This window comes from Ipomoea nil, unplaced genomic scaffold (genome assembly GCF_001879475.1).
Source record: "Ipomoea nil cultivar Tokyo-kokei standard unplaced genomic scaffold, Asagao_1.1 scaffold0457, whole genome shotgun sequence".
In the NCBI taxonomy this organism is placed as follows: Eukaryota; Viridiplantae; Streptophyta; class Magnoliopsida; order Solanales; family Convolvulaceae; genus Ipomoea; species Ipomoea nil.
Genome location: NW_017616885.1, coordinates 429,137 through 443,517, shown reverse-complemented (window position 1 = coordinate 443,517; position 14,381 = coordinate 429,137). Strand labels below are relative to the sequence as shown.

At 35.7% G+C, this 14,381-nt stretch overlaps 1 protein-coding gene across 1 annotated transcript; it reads right to left on the bottom strand.

The window, feature by feature from the left end:
* Nucleotides 1–461: 461 nt before the first annotated feature.
* LOC109172964 (basic form of pathogenesis-related protein 1-like) lies at nucleotides 462–1,157 on the bottom strand. The gene has a single exon (XM_019322214.1). The coding sequence runs from the start codon at nucleotides 1,136–1,138 to the stop codon at nucleotides 635–637; it is 504 nt and encodes a 167-aa protein (XP_019177759.1). The 5' UTR covers nucleotides 1,139–1,157; the 3' UTR covers nucleotides 462–634.
* Between the last annotated feature and the right edge of the window lie 13,224 nt (nucleotides 1,158–14,381).

Sequence of the window (14,381 nt, the reverse complement as noted above, 5' to 3'; positions counted from 1 at the left end):
ATGCACTGTTTGCATTTCATAAGAACATACTAATCAACAAAGAAAATCAAGGAGGTTCGCCCACATACTAAATACTTTACAATCATTTAATATTTCAACCACTTTCAGATTTTTACAAGATTGTAAGATTTTAGAATTTGCGCATAATAAAGATGTTAATGAGAACTAGTTTTATGTGTTCACAAACGAATAAAATTATGCTTATCATTTATTGGCACATTTGGTTTTAAAAATTTTAGTTAACTCGACTAATGAGTAGATTATCAATTTGATCAAAAAAGTTCTTTTAGAGATAATAATTTGTGAAAATGTGATATTATTTTTCCCTAAATTATGTAGTTAATTGAGTGCAGCATATTAAATAGATATACTCTACAAGTATGATTGAACTCACAACGGTGGGATACCAAGTATTTATGCATGAACCATGAAAAAAAAATTCAAGAATAGCTAGCCAGAAGTAATAAAAGAAAAAGTTCAAATTAAATTGAATTGAATCAACATCCATATATGCATGAAACAATATTTGTTTCATGATAATACATTAGTGTAGTTTTTAGATATTTATATTCTTTTTATATAATGCGCTGTCTGCATTTCACAAGATCATAATAACCATGAAAGAAAATTGCCTTTAATATGGTTTTTCGCCCATATAGTTACCCGGAGGGTAATAGTTGCAGGAGACAAACATCCAACCAGTTTTGCACGTAACCCTAGCACAGCCAATACTCGTGCTACCGCCCCAAACCGCCTGCGTATAATGGTGGCACTCCATGCCGCCGACGCAAGCATTAATTTTGTGGTCATAGTCCTTCTTCTCATCCATCCACGACTTCACGGCATCCGCCGGAGACAATTCGGCAGAGGCCAACGCAATGTTTTCCCCATACGCCTGGTTAAAAGAGTGCTGCGGCGCACAGTCAGCAGACCTCTTGGCGGCATAGGATTTGGCGAAGTCTGCTACGGTGGAGTTCCAGTGAACAGGTGGAGAGCCAACAGTTTGTCGGGCCGCGTTATGTGCAGCAACAAATCCTTTAATGCAATCAGAGTCACAATCGGATTGTACGAAAGATGTTTGGGCAATGGCGGCAAAGGTAATTATGGCGATGGTGAGCTGCAGAAAAGAAAACTCCATTTCCTTTTTATTGTGTCTCTATCTGTAGAGATGCAATGACCATTGGCATTGTATTATAGGGTATTTATAGGATTGTTTGTATCCTAAAAGAATGGATTGCTTTTAATAATTTCTATGGCTTAGAAATACAAGAATAATGGTCACCTCACAAATATAATATTTATCAGCGCATGGAATGCATTTAATAAGGAAACACAAATATTTTATATTATATATATTTATAGGTAGAGTATCTATATATAGAATAGGAAGAAATTAAAGTTAGATACGTATAGTAGGTTGAAAAAAATTGGTTCTGGTAGTCTAGGAGGAGTGAATAAAATTTTAAATAATTTTTTATTATACTATATATACACACACATATAGAGAGCAGACTGCAGAGGAGAAGGAGAAGAGTCCTTGACCAAGTTGGACTTTATCTTGTCCTTTACTTTGTAAGGTTCCCATTATCATGCCAAACAATTCTGCATGTCACTATGATGTTACACTTGTATGCTTTGCAAGTTTTCTGTTGTCATGCACTTGTTTTTGGATAAGGTGATATATACAAATTAAAGTGTTCATTTTATGATATTGGGTCTAAGGTGTAAACACGGATGAAAATTGGTCCCAGAAACTTATTTAGTTTTATATATTTCCACTTATAATTTAGACTACTAATTATCTTTCTTCATTTAGGAGTTCTAGGGATATGGTAATGATGGTTTTATATAAGGTGATAATGTGATACATACAAATTAAAGTGTTCATTTTATGATATTGGGTCAAAGGTCTAAACCTTAGAATGACACGTATGAAAACATTGGAATTGTATTAAATGTGTGTCGTGTATATTGTATTTGATCTGATAGGGTTATAGGATATGATAACCCACTTTTCCAACGGAGCTCACTAGCTTAGGGTTAATAGACATCCCGGTTTTATTTACTAGTAGACCTCCCAGATAGCTCGTCTAATTCTTGTAGTTCTGACGTTACAACTCATCTAACTTCCGTGGCTCGTTTAATATTGGAGCTCGTCTGACTCCAAAAAATTTTCCAATACAAATATTTATTGCTTCATTTTATTTAATAGTTTCATCTCCAAGTAAAGACAAAAAAGTTAAGAGGGAAAACAAGATCAATAAAAATTGCACCCTTGAAAAAAGGAGAAAAGCTTGATATTGTATTCTATAACAATTGTCCAGTGGGAAAAAAATCATCAATATTGGTCAAGAAACTTAGCAAAAATCGGCTGTGATCGAAATATTTTTCCAATGCAAGTGTTTTCATGGAAAGATATAGAGAATACAGATAAGCAGCATATGTGGGAAGTAGTAAAGGTATAAGTAAATATTGCATTTTCAACAAATTTAATAATTGTGTATTGACATTTAAATTAAAATTTTATGTTTTCTTCAAAATTTTATAGGAATATTGTTTTGATTTAAAAAAAAAAAATCATAGGAATGTTTTGATAATTCAAATATTGAGTTATATCGTGATGATACCCTAGAGCATACCTGTACTTTTTGGACAAATTGGAGGTCACTTTTGAATATAAAATTTCTGAGACCTTGCATCAAGTAAGACTGAGGCTTTAAAAAGTGTTCCACCTGGAGTAAATGTTGAAGATTGGAAGTGGTTTGTCACTAACAAATTTATGACTGAAAAGTTTTAGGTATGTTGATATGGTAATGACGGTTTTATATATTATAAAAAATTATTTTTTATTTAAATAATCACTTACATTTGAAAGTTATGCTGAAAATCAGTTAGCAAAACAGTAAGAATAGGTCAACATTAGATACGGGAATGATCATATTGAAAATGTACTAAAAAAGCAGTTCTGCTAGTTATCTATGAAGTCTTTTTTTTTCTTTTTTCTTTTTTTACCTAGAATAACATTTGTTTTTTCTCAACTTATTGGGAGGTAAAGATTCACAACCGCCTGACTTGGGAGTAATTTTCTTAAAGACTAGAAGCAAAATTGAAAAATTAAATGGCACAAAAGAAGAAGAAAATATGTAAGCTAATATAAGTGTCATTATTTAGCCTTTCTGCATTAATCTTTTTATCTTGATATACTTCTGCATTAATCTTGTTTACTTGTAAACTTTTTATAGAATGAAATTGTGAAGATTATTAGGTTTAACCCATCACTTTCAAACCTTGAAATTGTTGAAAAACATTTTGGACAACAACGTCATGGTCATGTATATGGTTATGGGGGTGGAGTGAAGCGAAAAAACTTTAATGACACAAAATCTATTTACATCAAAGAGCTAGAGGCTAAACTCCATGAGAAGGATAAAGAAAACCGTGACCTTAAGAAGCGCATGGATATATTTGAAAGTAGGTCGATCCGAACAGAGAATGGAAATCCACCATTAGTTACAACTACAACTAGTGATGACATCAAATAGGTACATAAAGTTAATGGAGAGAAACCTTTAATGTTTTTTATTATATAAGGAAATAACTAACTGGTATTATTTTTTGAGTTCCATACACAAAATGACTAAATTTTTATTATTGCAGGGTGCTTAGAACTAGACCTGGCAATTATGAACACGACCCGTTAACACGACACGAAACCGGACACGAAAATAACGGGTTAGTGTTTAGCCTTAACGTGTCCCGGGTCGTTAACGGGTTGACCCGTTAAGAACCCGTTATGTTTCGTGTCTTAACGGGTCAACCCGTTAAACATATTAAGAACCCGTTAATATTATCGTGTCAACCCGTTTACACGAACCCGTTTACACAAACCTGTTTATAACCCGCTAAGAACCATTTTCATGAATGAGATTACAAAAGATATCATGAACATGACTAATGATGAATTTACTACATTAGGCCAAGATCATATACCAATTATTGATGTTCAACAATATGAAATTTGAATTTTTATTGTGTTCAATTTTATTCTAAAAACTAGCTTGGACTTCTTTAATTATGATTTTTGTATGTTATTTTATCATTTCATGAATGTTATAAATTGAATATTTTATTTCGTTTGTTTGATGGATTGAATTGTAGATTTTATTTCTTTTTTATATAACTTAAATTTAAATTTTAGTTTTTTTTTAAAAATATATTAATAGTTTTAGCGGGTTTAAACGAATTTCGTGTCGACACGACCCGAAACCTGTTAACAAAACGTGTATATCGTGTCAACCCGTTTAACCTGTTGACAAATCGTGTTCGTGTTCGTGTTAAAAATTTGAACCCGTTAACCTTAACGTGTGGTGTCCGTGTTTAGCCTTATCGTGTTCGTGTCGTTATCGTGTCGACCCGTTAACGAACCCGTATACACGAATTGCCAGGTCTACTTAGAACTCAAGATATGAACATTAAATAGCGAAATTTCACAGAAATTTTGCACAAATTCAAACCCTAATTCCCCAACCCTAGCTTAAATCTAAAATTGTTTAGCATAAACACACACATTGATACAATCAGATAATTTTTGGATGAATTTGACAGCTTATTACATTACAATAGAAAAGCTAACCCTAAAAGCTAAACCTCAGTTCTTCACGGCGGCGGCGGTTGGACCGACGGCGACAGAGGATGGAGGAGGCGATGGCGGCAGAGGTTGGACACGGCGACGGCGTCGAAGCTTGGACGTGGCGGCTGTGACACCCCGAAATCCAAATTCGATTAAGGGATTAATTAAGTAATTAATCTTATTTCAATTTGTAATTTAATTCCTTAAATTCTTGAAATTTAATAGTCGGGGACTAGTAATTGACTAGTCAACCCCATAGTCAAAGTTGTACCTTGAGCTTTGTAAGGAATTCCCTTGTTCCTTACACCTTTCCATGTTAGTAAGGGTATTCTTGACCTTTCACCTTGTGTTAGTATTGTAACCTAACCTAGTAAGAACACCTCATTTCTATCCTTACACTTTCCAAATGTATGAAAGGTAGAATCTTGGAGACAACTCTTGAAGTCTTGACAAAGCTTCAACTTGGCTTGGAAGAAAAGCTAGGATTTTGGAGAGATAAAGTGTAATTGTTTTGATATGCCAAATATGTATTTGTAGATCCCCCAATTTTATTTGTTAGGTCTAGTAGAGTCTTAGACCATGATCAGGAATTTATTTAAGTTGGAAAAGAGAAAAACAGAGGAAGATGCATGACAATAGAAGAAGAAGATATTAAGCCTAAAATCAAGAGTTTGTCTGGACAAAATGAGAAATTGAAGAAGAAGATGAATGATATGAAATCACGTCAATGCTACTCAAAGAAGATATCCCAGAAGAATTTTCGTGAATAAAATTAATATTGGAAGAATGCATGAAATTGACTTGGAGATCAAGCATCTATGGAAAGAAAGGAGTACATCAAAGAAGATTGGAAATTTAATTAATAGTTGTACAGACGAAGTGGATGATGCTTGATATATTATGTGAAATGGCTCAAGTTCAAAACTCACCATCAACAATTTTACAAGGTAAAATTTGAGAAGCCAGATTAAATTAATCACTTGGGTGGCAATTGAGATGCAATTCCACATGGGAGCTGATTTCGAAGCATGCAATTGAAATTGGGAATTGGGAGTTAGTTTCAGAGAAATTGAAATGAAATTGGGAGCAAGTTTCACAAAGGAATCAATTCAAGATGTAGAATTGAATGCAATTTCAATTGGGGACCGATTCAAAGAAGACATGGAGATCAAATTGAATTTGAAATTGGGAGCCAATTGAAGCTGTAGTATGTGATGCAATTTCAAGATTGGGGAAGACATGTAGTATGTGATGCAATTTCAAGATTGGGGAAGACATGGAGATCAAATTGAATTTGAAATTGGGAGCCAATTGAAGCTGCAAATTGAATTTGAAATTGGGAGCCAATTGAGATCAAATTGAATTTGAAATTGGGAGCCAATTGAAGCTGCAAATTGAATTTGAAATTGGGAGCCAATTGAAGCTGTAGTATGTGATGCAATTTCAAGATTGGGGACCAATTTCGAAGCACAGGAGTAGATTGGGAGCCAATTAAAATGGAGAAATTCAAATTGGGTGCCAATTACAAGCCAATTGAAATTGGGTGTCAATTACAAAGGAGAAATTCAAATTGGGTGGAAGTTCAAAGCCAGTTTGAAGTCTGAGAACACCCAGACGTGAGAATGAAGAAGATGAAGATGAACTTACAGTAAAACTATTCTCACAAGGAAAAATACTAGTTTTAACTAGTATGGGATTAAATTAATGAATATTTTTAAATCCCAAAGATACAAGGACCACTTCAGAGCTGATCAGAGAAGCCATTCTACACCAAAACAGAGACCCAGATATTCCCACTAAACGTTAAACCAGAGGAATATCAGATGAAGTTTGGGAGCTCATTTACATGGAGATGAAGATTCATCAAACGGCTAGCTTATCCTTTCTGACATCTTTGCAGAAGATAAGATACGATCTCTGACAAAAAGACACAAGATTTCAAAAATGAGAGCGTCTCTTTCCAACAGACAGATTCTCATTACCAGCTATAAAATGATGAAGATATGAAGACTTGAAGATAGAGCAGTTGAGAAAATAACAAACTTGTGAAGAACATAGAGCAGAAAATTCGAACTCATCAAGGAGATCGAATAGAGCAATTAAGCTTGAAAAGAGCATAGAGCAAAAATCTCATTTGGTACAGAGCATACCAAAAATCTTCAAGTGAGAAGTGAGAAAAGAAAAAGAAATCAGAGAGCTTCAAGAGAAAAATATTCTGAGAGTTCTTAAAGAGAGCAAAGCAGAGCAAAAATATCAAGTGCTTTACTTGATATATTCAAAGAGAGAAAACACTCAGAGCTATCAAGAGAAATCATTCCAGAGTGTTTATCTTCATCAAAGAGACCCGCGCATCATTGAAGATCAACTACAGAGTCTCAGAAGTTGGAAGCAAGACAACACTTGTTTTGGAGCAAAACAAGAGAAGGGAGGAAAGTAGCACGGAGCTGTGAAATCCTGGATTGTCACACGGAGCTGTGAGATCCGAAGCAGCAGTGTCGGAGGCACTGGGCGTGATTAGTGCGGGCTTTGTGATCAAAGCACTAGATCACGGGATACGTTTCTACTGGAGTGTGGAAGACGGGGGGAAAGTAACGCAGAGTCGTGAAATCATGGGATAGTAGCGCGGCGACGTGAAACCCGAAGCTACAGTGTGGTGTCACTGGGCGTGATTAGTGCGGGCTTTGTGATCAAAGCACTAGATCACGGAAATTCATTGTATCTTGGAACCAAGGAGTGGTAGATATAGTGAATTGCTCTTGGAGATAAGAGCAAGTGGAGTAGGAGGATTACACCACCTCGCGAACCACTATAATTGTCTTGTGTTCTTTACTGCTTTCTTTACTTACTGCTTTTTACATATTCGCTCTACACGAGATATACTGCTCACACAATCTCACACACACTTTATGTTTATTTATTTCCGCTGTGCACCATACTCTAACAATCTAGTTAAGAGTTTTGGTTTATCTCTGGCTGAGCAATTGTTGTGCTGTGCGAAAAAGTTTGATAGTCTATTCACCCCCCCCCCCCTCTAGACTTTCACCTTACCTCTTTTGGGTCCAACAATTGGTATCTGAGCCTGTAGCCTATTTGAATCAGTTTATACCAACCTTTGGTATTAAAACACGTTGCCCAACTGGGTTAACTATTTTTGACTGCTAGGCTGATCCATTCTACAAAGTGTGTGAATTGGATTAATCTTTCATATCTCTCGTAAATATTAAAAATCAATACGGCGTTTGTTATATCCCCGGATGCTCCACAGTACGTACAAAAGCCTAAACCGGAATGGACATCGGACGATAGAACGCGGAATAATCTTAACAATATTGCCAAGGATATTCTATTCAAAGCCGTTGATGATACAATATTTCCGAAGATCCGAAAGTGTGCCACTGCCAAAGAAATATGGGAAACTCTCATGAAGATTGGCGAAGGAGATGAACAAGAAAAAGACAATAAGCTCACAATCGCCATGAAGAAGTTTGAAGATTTCAAAATGCTCTCAAATGAAAGTGTTGCAGACATGGAAGCTCGAATGATCAAAGTTCTTGGAGAGATTAGTGATCTTGGCAAAAATATTAGCCAAAAATAAATTAATCTCAAAATCCTACGAGGTTTACCATCTGCATGGGATATGAAGGTTACGGCTATGCGCGATCACCGAGATCTAAGAACGTTGTCTACAGGCAAATTATTTAGTGATCTAAAAGCATATGAGTTCGAAATGAAGGCCAAAGATGATGATGTTCATGAAGCTCGAAATTCTGCTCTAATGACCGAACAACCGTCAACTTCCAGGTCAGTAGAAAATAATGTTGATTTTATGACTGACAAACAGTTTTCTCTTTTTGTGAAAAGATTTAAAAGGTTTATGCGAAAAGGAGACAACAAAAATTCTGCTCGTGGAAAATTCATCTCTCGCATAACACAAGAAGAAAACGTCGAAGAAAACAAGGATTTATGCTACAATTGCCGCAAACCCGGACACTTTAAAATAAATTGTCCGTATCCGATCGTTAGCAAGTATCAAGGCAAAAATGTTGAATCTACGCCGAACAAATCCGAAAGCAAAAGGTTCAAGCGCAACAAAAGAAAAGCTCTCGTTAGCAACGAACCAAACGAAAATGAAGATTCGGAGGATTCATCATTAAGCGATGAAAGTTCATGTTCGGATGATGATACGGCGCTAGTATGCAAGTCAATTGAGTTGAGTTCTAGCGAAGATTGTCTTATGGCTCTTGAAGCAGAGGAAGAAGAGGTAACATCTAATTCTTTCAATTCTGTTAATTCTTCTTTTTTCTCGTGAATCTATTGACAATCTAATGCGAGAATGTCAAGAGATTATGCTCACTCATCCTCAACTCAAGGAGCGCAATAATATTCTAATTCTTGAAAAAGAAGAAACGAATAAAAAATTGCAAGATGCTTTACTTGAAGTGAGTAAATTGAAGAATGAAAATATTCATCTTCAAGAAGAGTGTAAAGCAAGAGAGGTTAGAGAACATAATCTTAGAGCTACTATTGCTACGTTCACTAATTTGTCTAAAATAATAGATAAAATGGTGAGCATGCAAAAGCCATCAGGAGATAGAACCGGAATCGGTTATGACTCCACATGTTCTCAAACCCCTCAAAATCTGACTAATTCTACTACTACTTTAAATAATAAAGTTCAAGTGGTAAAATTTGTTAAAAGTCAAAATAGCACGATGAGACAAGGACTTGGCTATCAAACAAAAGCAAAATTGAATGTTGAAAGGCCGAAACAATTCTATGATACGACAAAGCAACAAAAATTCATCAAGCAAAGATATGCCAAAGAGTCAAGTGCAAAAAGATTTCATAGAAAAGAGGGAAGCTTTTCTAGAAATAAAGTTGGGAGATTTTATCCCACTCAAAAGGATTGGTTGTGCAATAGATGTAATGCTTTTTATAGACCAAAGCAACCATTCTCTTCCCAGGTGCCAAAATATAAAAATAATTTTCAAAACCCAGCGCCAAAAATATTTTCTAATGTGAGTTATGATTATCGTGTCTCTAATGGTTACAAATCGCCTCATCTTAATTCAATAAGATCAAGGTGGGTTTGGTTACCAAAAATCACTAACAGTAAAGGACCCAAGCAAGTATGGGTACCTAAAGTTAATTAATCTTTTTTGTAGGATGTTTGGTACATCGATAGTGGTTGCTCACGCCACATGACTAGAAATAAATCATATCTAGTGAATTTCAAAGAAATCGATGGACCAAAAGTTATATTCGGAGGAAATCAAAATTATGGAATCACAAAAGGAGTTGGCACGATCAAGAAAAATGGATTGAAGATTGAAGATGTTTCTTTCGTTGAAGGCTTAAAATTTAATTTGTTGAGCACTAGTCAATTTTGTGATAAAGGCTATCTTGTAGAATTTTCTAAAGATAATTGCCTAATCAAAAATGAGCTCACAAATGAGATTGTTCTATCTGGAAAAAGACGAAAGAATATGTATGTTGTTGATTGGAGTACAAGCAAAGATTCAGTGTGCTTAATGGCCATAAATTCGAATGAAGCTAATTGGGAATGGCACAGAAAGCTCAACCATTTAAACTTCAAGACTATCAATCAGCTTGCAAAGAAGAATCTAGTAGAAGGCTTGCCAGATATTATCTTCAAGAAGGACCAAGTGTGTGATGCATGCCAACGCGGAAAGTAAATCAAATCATCATTCAAATCAAAGACACACGAGTCAACGTCAAGACCGCTAAGCTTACTACATATGGACTTATTTGGACCGGTTGATCCAATAAGTGTAAGTCGTAAGAAATATACTCTCGTTGTTGTTGATGATTTTTCTAGGTACACTTGGACCGTGTTTCTCAAGAAGAAAAATGAAGTTGAGCAAGTTCTACCGAAGCTGTTGAAGCAACTACAAAATGAGAAAGAATTGCAAATATCAAAAATAGTACGAACGGATCGCGAAACCGAGTTCGTGAATGGAGTTATACAAGCTTTTTGCAATTCATATGGAATTTCTCATCAATTATCTGCCGCAAGAACACCACAACAAAACAGTGTTGCCGAAAGAAGAAATCGGACGCTCAAAGAAGCCGCACGAGTGATGATTAGTGTTGCCGGTCTCCCGAAACGATATTGGGCGGAAGCTATCAACACTGCTTGCTACACGCAAAATCGAAACATGATCCATAAGCAGTACTAGAAGACGCCATATGAGCTTTATAATGGGAGAAAACCAAATATTGGTTATTTTCATATTTTTGGATGCAAATGTTTTATTCATATTAATGACAAATTGCATCTAAAAGCTTTTGATGAGCGTGCAGATGAAGGAATTTTTCTAGGATATTTGACTACCAGCAAGGCGTTCAGAATTTTGAATAAAAGATCAATGGTGGTTGAAGAATCCATACACGTGGTATTTGATGAAAAATCACAGATCAATAATGGCGTTCTGGACGAAGAATTCGAACAAAATGGTAACAAGTGTCATATTGATTTTTGTGATACTAGTGATACGTGTGAAGATGATATTTTGCAGGGAATGGATGAATTGGAAATTAATTCTCTAGAAAATCCCATCCCTCATCCAGAAGAAGTTGGAAATTCTTTTAATAATAATTTTGGGAGTGATGCCTCACGTGGGAATGAGGATGCAGTACGGGTCCCAGTTTGTGATCAAGTTACTGGTGAAGTTGGTAATCAATTTCAAGAAGAATTAAATGTGGAAATTTGAACCAATTCTCCCAGTACACAACAAATGGATCCACCCAGTACCATGCACCCATTTGAACCAGATTTAAGATGGCTCAAAAATCACCCTCCAGAATTAATTATTGGGAATATTCATGAAGGCGTGAAAACAAGATCGTCTACCATGGAAGCATTGTTCACGTGTTATCTATCTCAAATTGAACCAAAAGAAGTTGACGAAGCTCTCAATGATCCGGATTGGATAAATGCTATGCAAGAGGAGCTCGATCAATTCAAAAGAAATGATGTTTGGGAACTTGTTCCAAAACCGCCGAACCACAATGTTGTAGGAACCAAATGGGTGTTCCGGAACAAAGAAAACGAAGAAGGCGTGATTGTTAGGAATAAAGCAAGGCTCGTTGCAAAAAGGATACTCTCAAGAAGAAAGAATAGATTGTGATGAAACTTTTGCACCGGTGGCTCGACTTGAAGCAATCAGAATTTTCCTAGCCTACGCCGCACACAAAGATTTCACCGTTTATCAAATGGACGTGAAAAGCGCATTCTTGAATGGTCTACTCGAAGAAGAAGTTTATGTCGAACAACCCCAGGTTTTGAGGTAAAAGGCGAAGGTGATAAAGTCTACAAACTTAAAAAGGCATTGTATGGGTTGAAACAAGCACCTCGAGCTTGGTATGATACTTTGTCAATGTTCTTGATAAGCTGTGGATTCACCAAAGGCCTTGTTGACAAAACTCTATTTAGAATTCAAGATGGTGATCATATTTTATTAGTGCAAATATATGTTGATGATATTATTTTTGGAAGCACTAACAATTCTTTGTGTGAGAAATTTTCGAAGCTTATGCAGAATAAATTTGAAATGAGTATGATGGGTGAATTGAATTACTTCTTGGGCTTACAAGTCAAACAACTGAAAGAAGGAGTATTCACCAATCAAGCAATGTACACCCGTAACTTGATAAAGAAGTTTGGCCTTGATGGAAAATCATCGATCAAAATTCCAATGAGCACTTCAATAAGGCTAGAAAAAGATGAAGATGGAAAGGATGTCGATTAAACAAAATATAGAGGAATGATTGGTTCTCTTCTATATCTTACTGCAAGCAGGCCGGACATTTCTTATGCTGTGGGAGTGTGTGCAAGATTCGAAGCAAATCCAAAAGAAAGGCACCTCGCCGCAACAAAGAAGATCATACGATATCTGAAAGGCACAATCAATGTTGGATTGTGGTATCCAAAAGGTACAGATTTTACTCTAACGGGTTTTTTAGATGCGGATTTTACAGGTTGCAAAATAGACAGAAAAAGCACTTCCGGGACATGCCAGTTCTTGGGGGGAAGGCTTGTTTCTTGGTTCAGCAAAAAGCAAAATTCCATCGCAACTAGTACCGCCGAGGCCGAATATATTGCTGCAGGAAGTTGTTGTGCGCAAATTTTGTGGATGAAGCAACAATTGAAGGATTACGTAGTTAATTGTGATGACGTTAGTATTTATTGTGATAATACTAGTGCAATCGCTATCACTCACAATCCGGGGCTTCACTCAAGAACCAAACATATCGACATTCGACATCACTTCATAAGGGATCACGTTGAAAAGAAAAATCTGAAGATCGAATATATCCCTACGGAAAACCAAGTTGCTGATATTCTCACAAAGCCTTTATGCGAAACGAGATTTTCTACCTTAAGGCACGAGTTGGGAATGATCGAAATGAGCTAAGTATCACTGGACTTAATCTCTCAATTTAAATTGATACTTGTGCTCAAAATAAATTGTTTTATATGAATAAATTGTTTTATGTATTTGCATGTATGTTTTTATTCGAAATTTTTGTGTAATAAATTTGCAATATGTGTTAGGAAGTTATTTGTGTATTTGCATGTGTTATTTAACGTGAGATCATATGCCATGCAAATTAATTTGATAAAATGTGCAATTCGTGTTTTATTTGATAATTAGTTTAAAATTGCATGTTTTAATGTGTTAATCAGTTTTTGAGTATGTGTTCATGTTTCTGTAAATTAACTAACTTGTTTGCATGAACAATTTGCTCTAAAAAGTGATTTACCGTGTTTTTTTAATAATATATATGTGTTATGTGCAAAATGTGATTTAAAGTGTTAATTGTATATGTGTTTCGTATATATGCAATGTATGTGATATAATTTACAATAAAATGTTTTAGAAATCTCGAAGTTAATATTTTTGTTAGTTTCTAAAATATTTTGGAATCTGATTTGTGTGCTAATTTTATAAAGATGTTTCTAAATGTTAATTTGGAATATGAATGTTAATTTTGTTAGTTTCCAAAATGTGTTTAATTTTTGATTGGAAATTACCGTGTATGAGTTTAATATAATTGGTATGTGTGATTAACTATTTGTGGAGTAATTTTTGCTACTAACGAGATGTTTGAGTGTTATTATGTTTGTGGTACACGATTTTGAGAAGGAAATCAGGAGATAAAGGAGGAAAATCAGAGTTTAATTGGGTATCAAACATCCACCCATAAACTCCTACCCTTTCTAAACCTCCACCCAACCTAAAACCTCCCCCCATAATCCTCTCCTAGATCAAATCTTTCCAAACTGATATTCTCTCTCTCTCAAATCGGCACCCCATACCTTCTCTCAGCTTAATAATATCAATCGTCTCCCACAGAGCAATTAAAACCTAACCCCTCATTAAACTCTCCCCTCTAAACCGTTGCCCATCAAATCTCTTCCCATCCACCGCCATCTCAGCCAATGAGAAGTCTTGCCGCTATCCGTCACATCCCATAAACTCTAAACGACGGTAAGCAATATTTACTCTCCATCTGCAAGTGAACCGATAAGTCTCCCTGATCGCCCTATTTATTGGGAGACAGCCGAGACATACCTGTTGTGGAAGATTTTGTTGTTTGAAATTTTTGCAGGTGCAAGATAGTGTCCAGCGAGTCTCAGGAAAACGAGATAAGGAAGCAAAGTCAGGAGAACTTGGGAGAAAGTTCTCAAACAACCCCGAAGGGCAACACGAACGGACGGACGTAA

What these genes read in the sequence shown, in the direction of transcription:
- LOC109172964 (XM_019322214.1), bottom strand. Translation starts at nt 1,138, where the DNA reads ATGGAGTTTTCTTTTCTGCAGCTCACCATCGCCATAATTACCTTTGCC.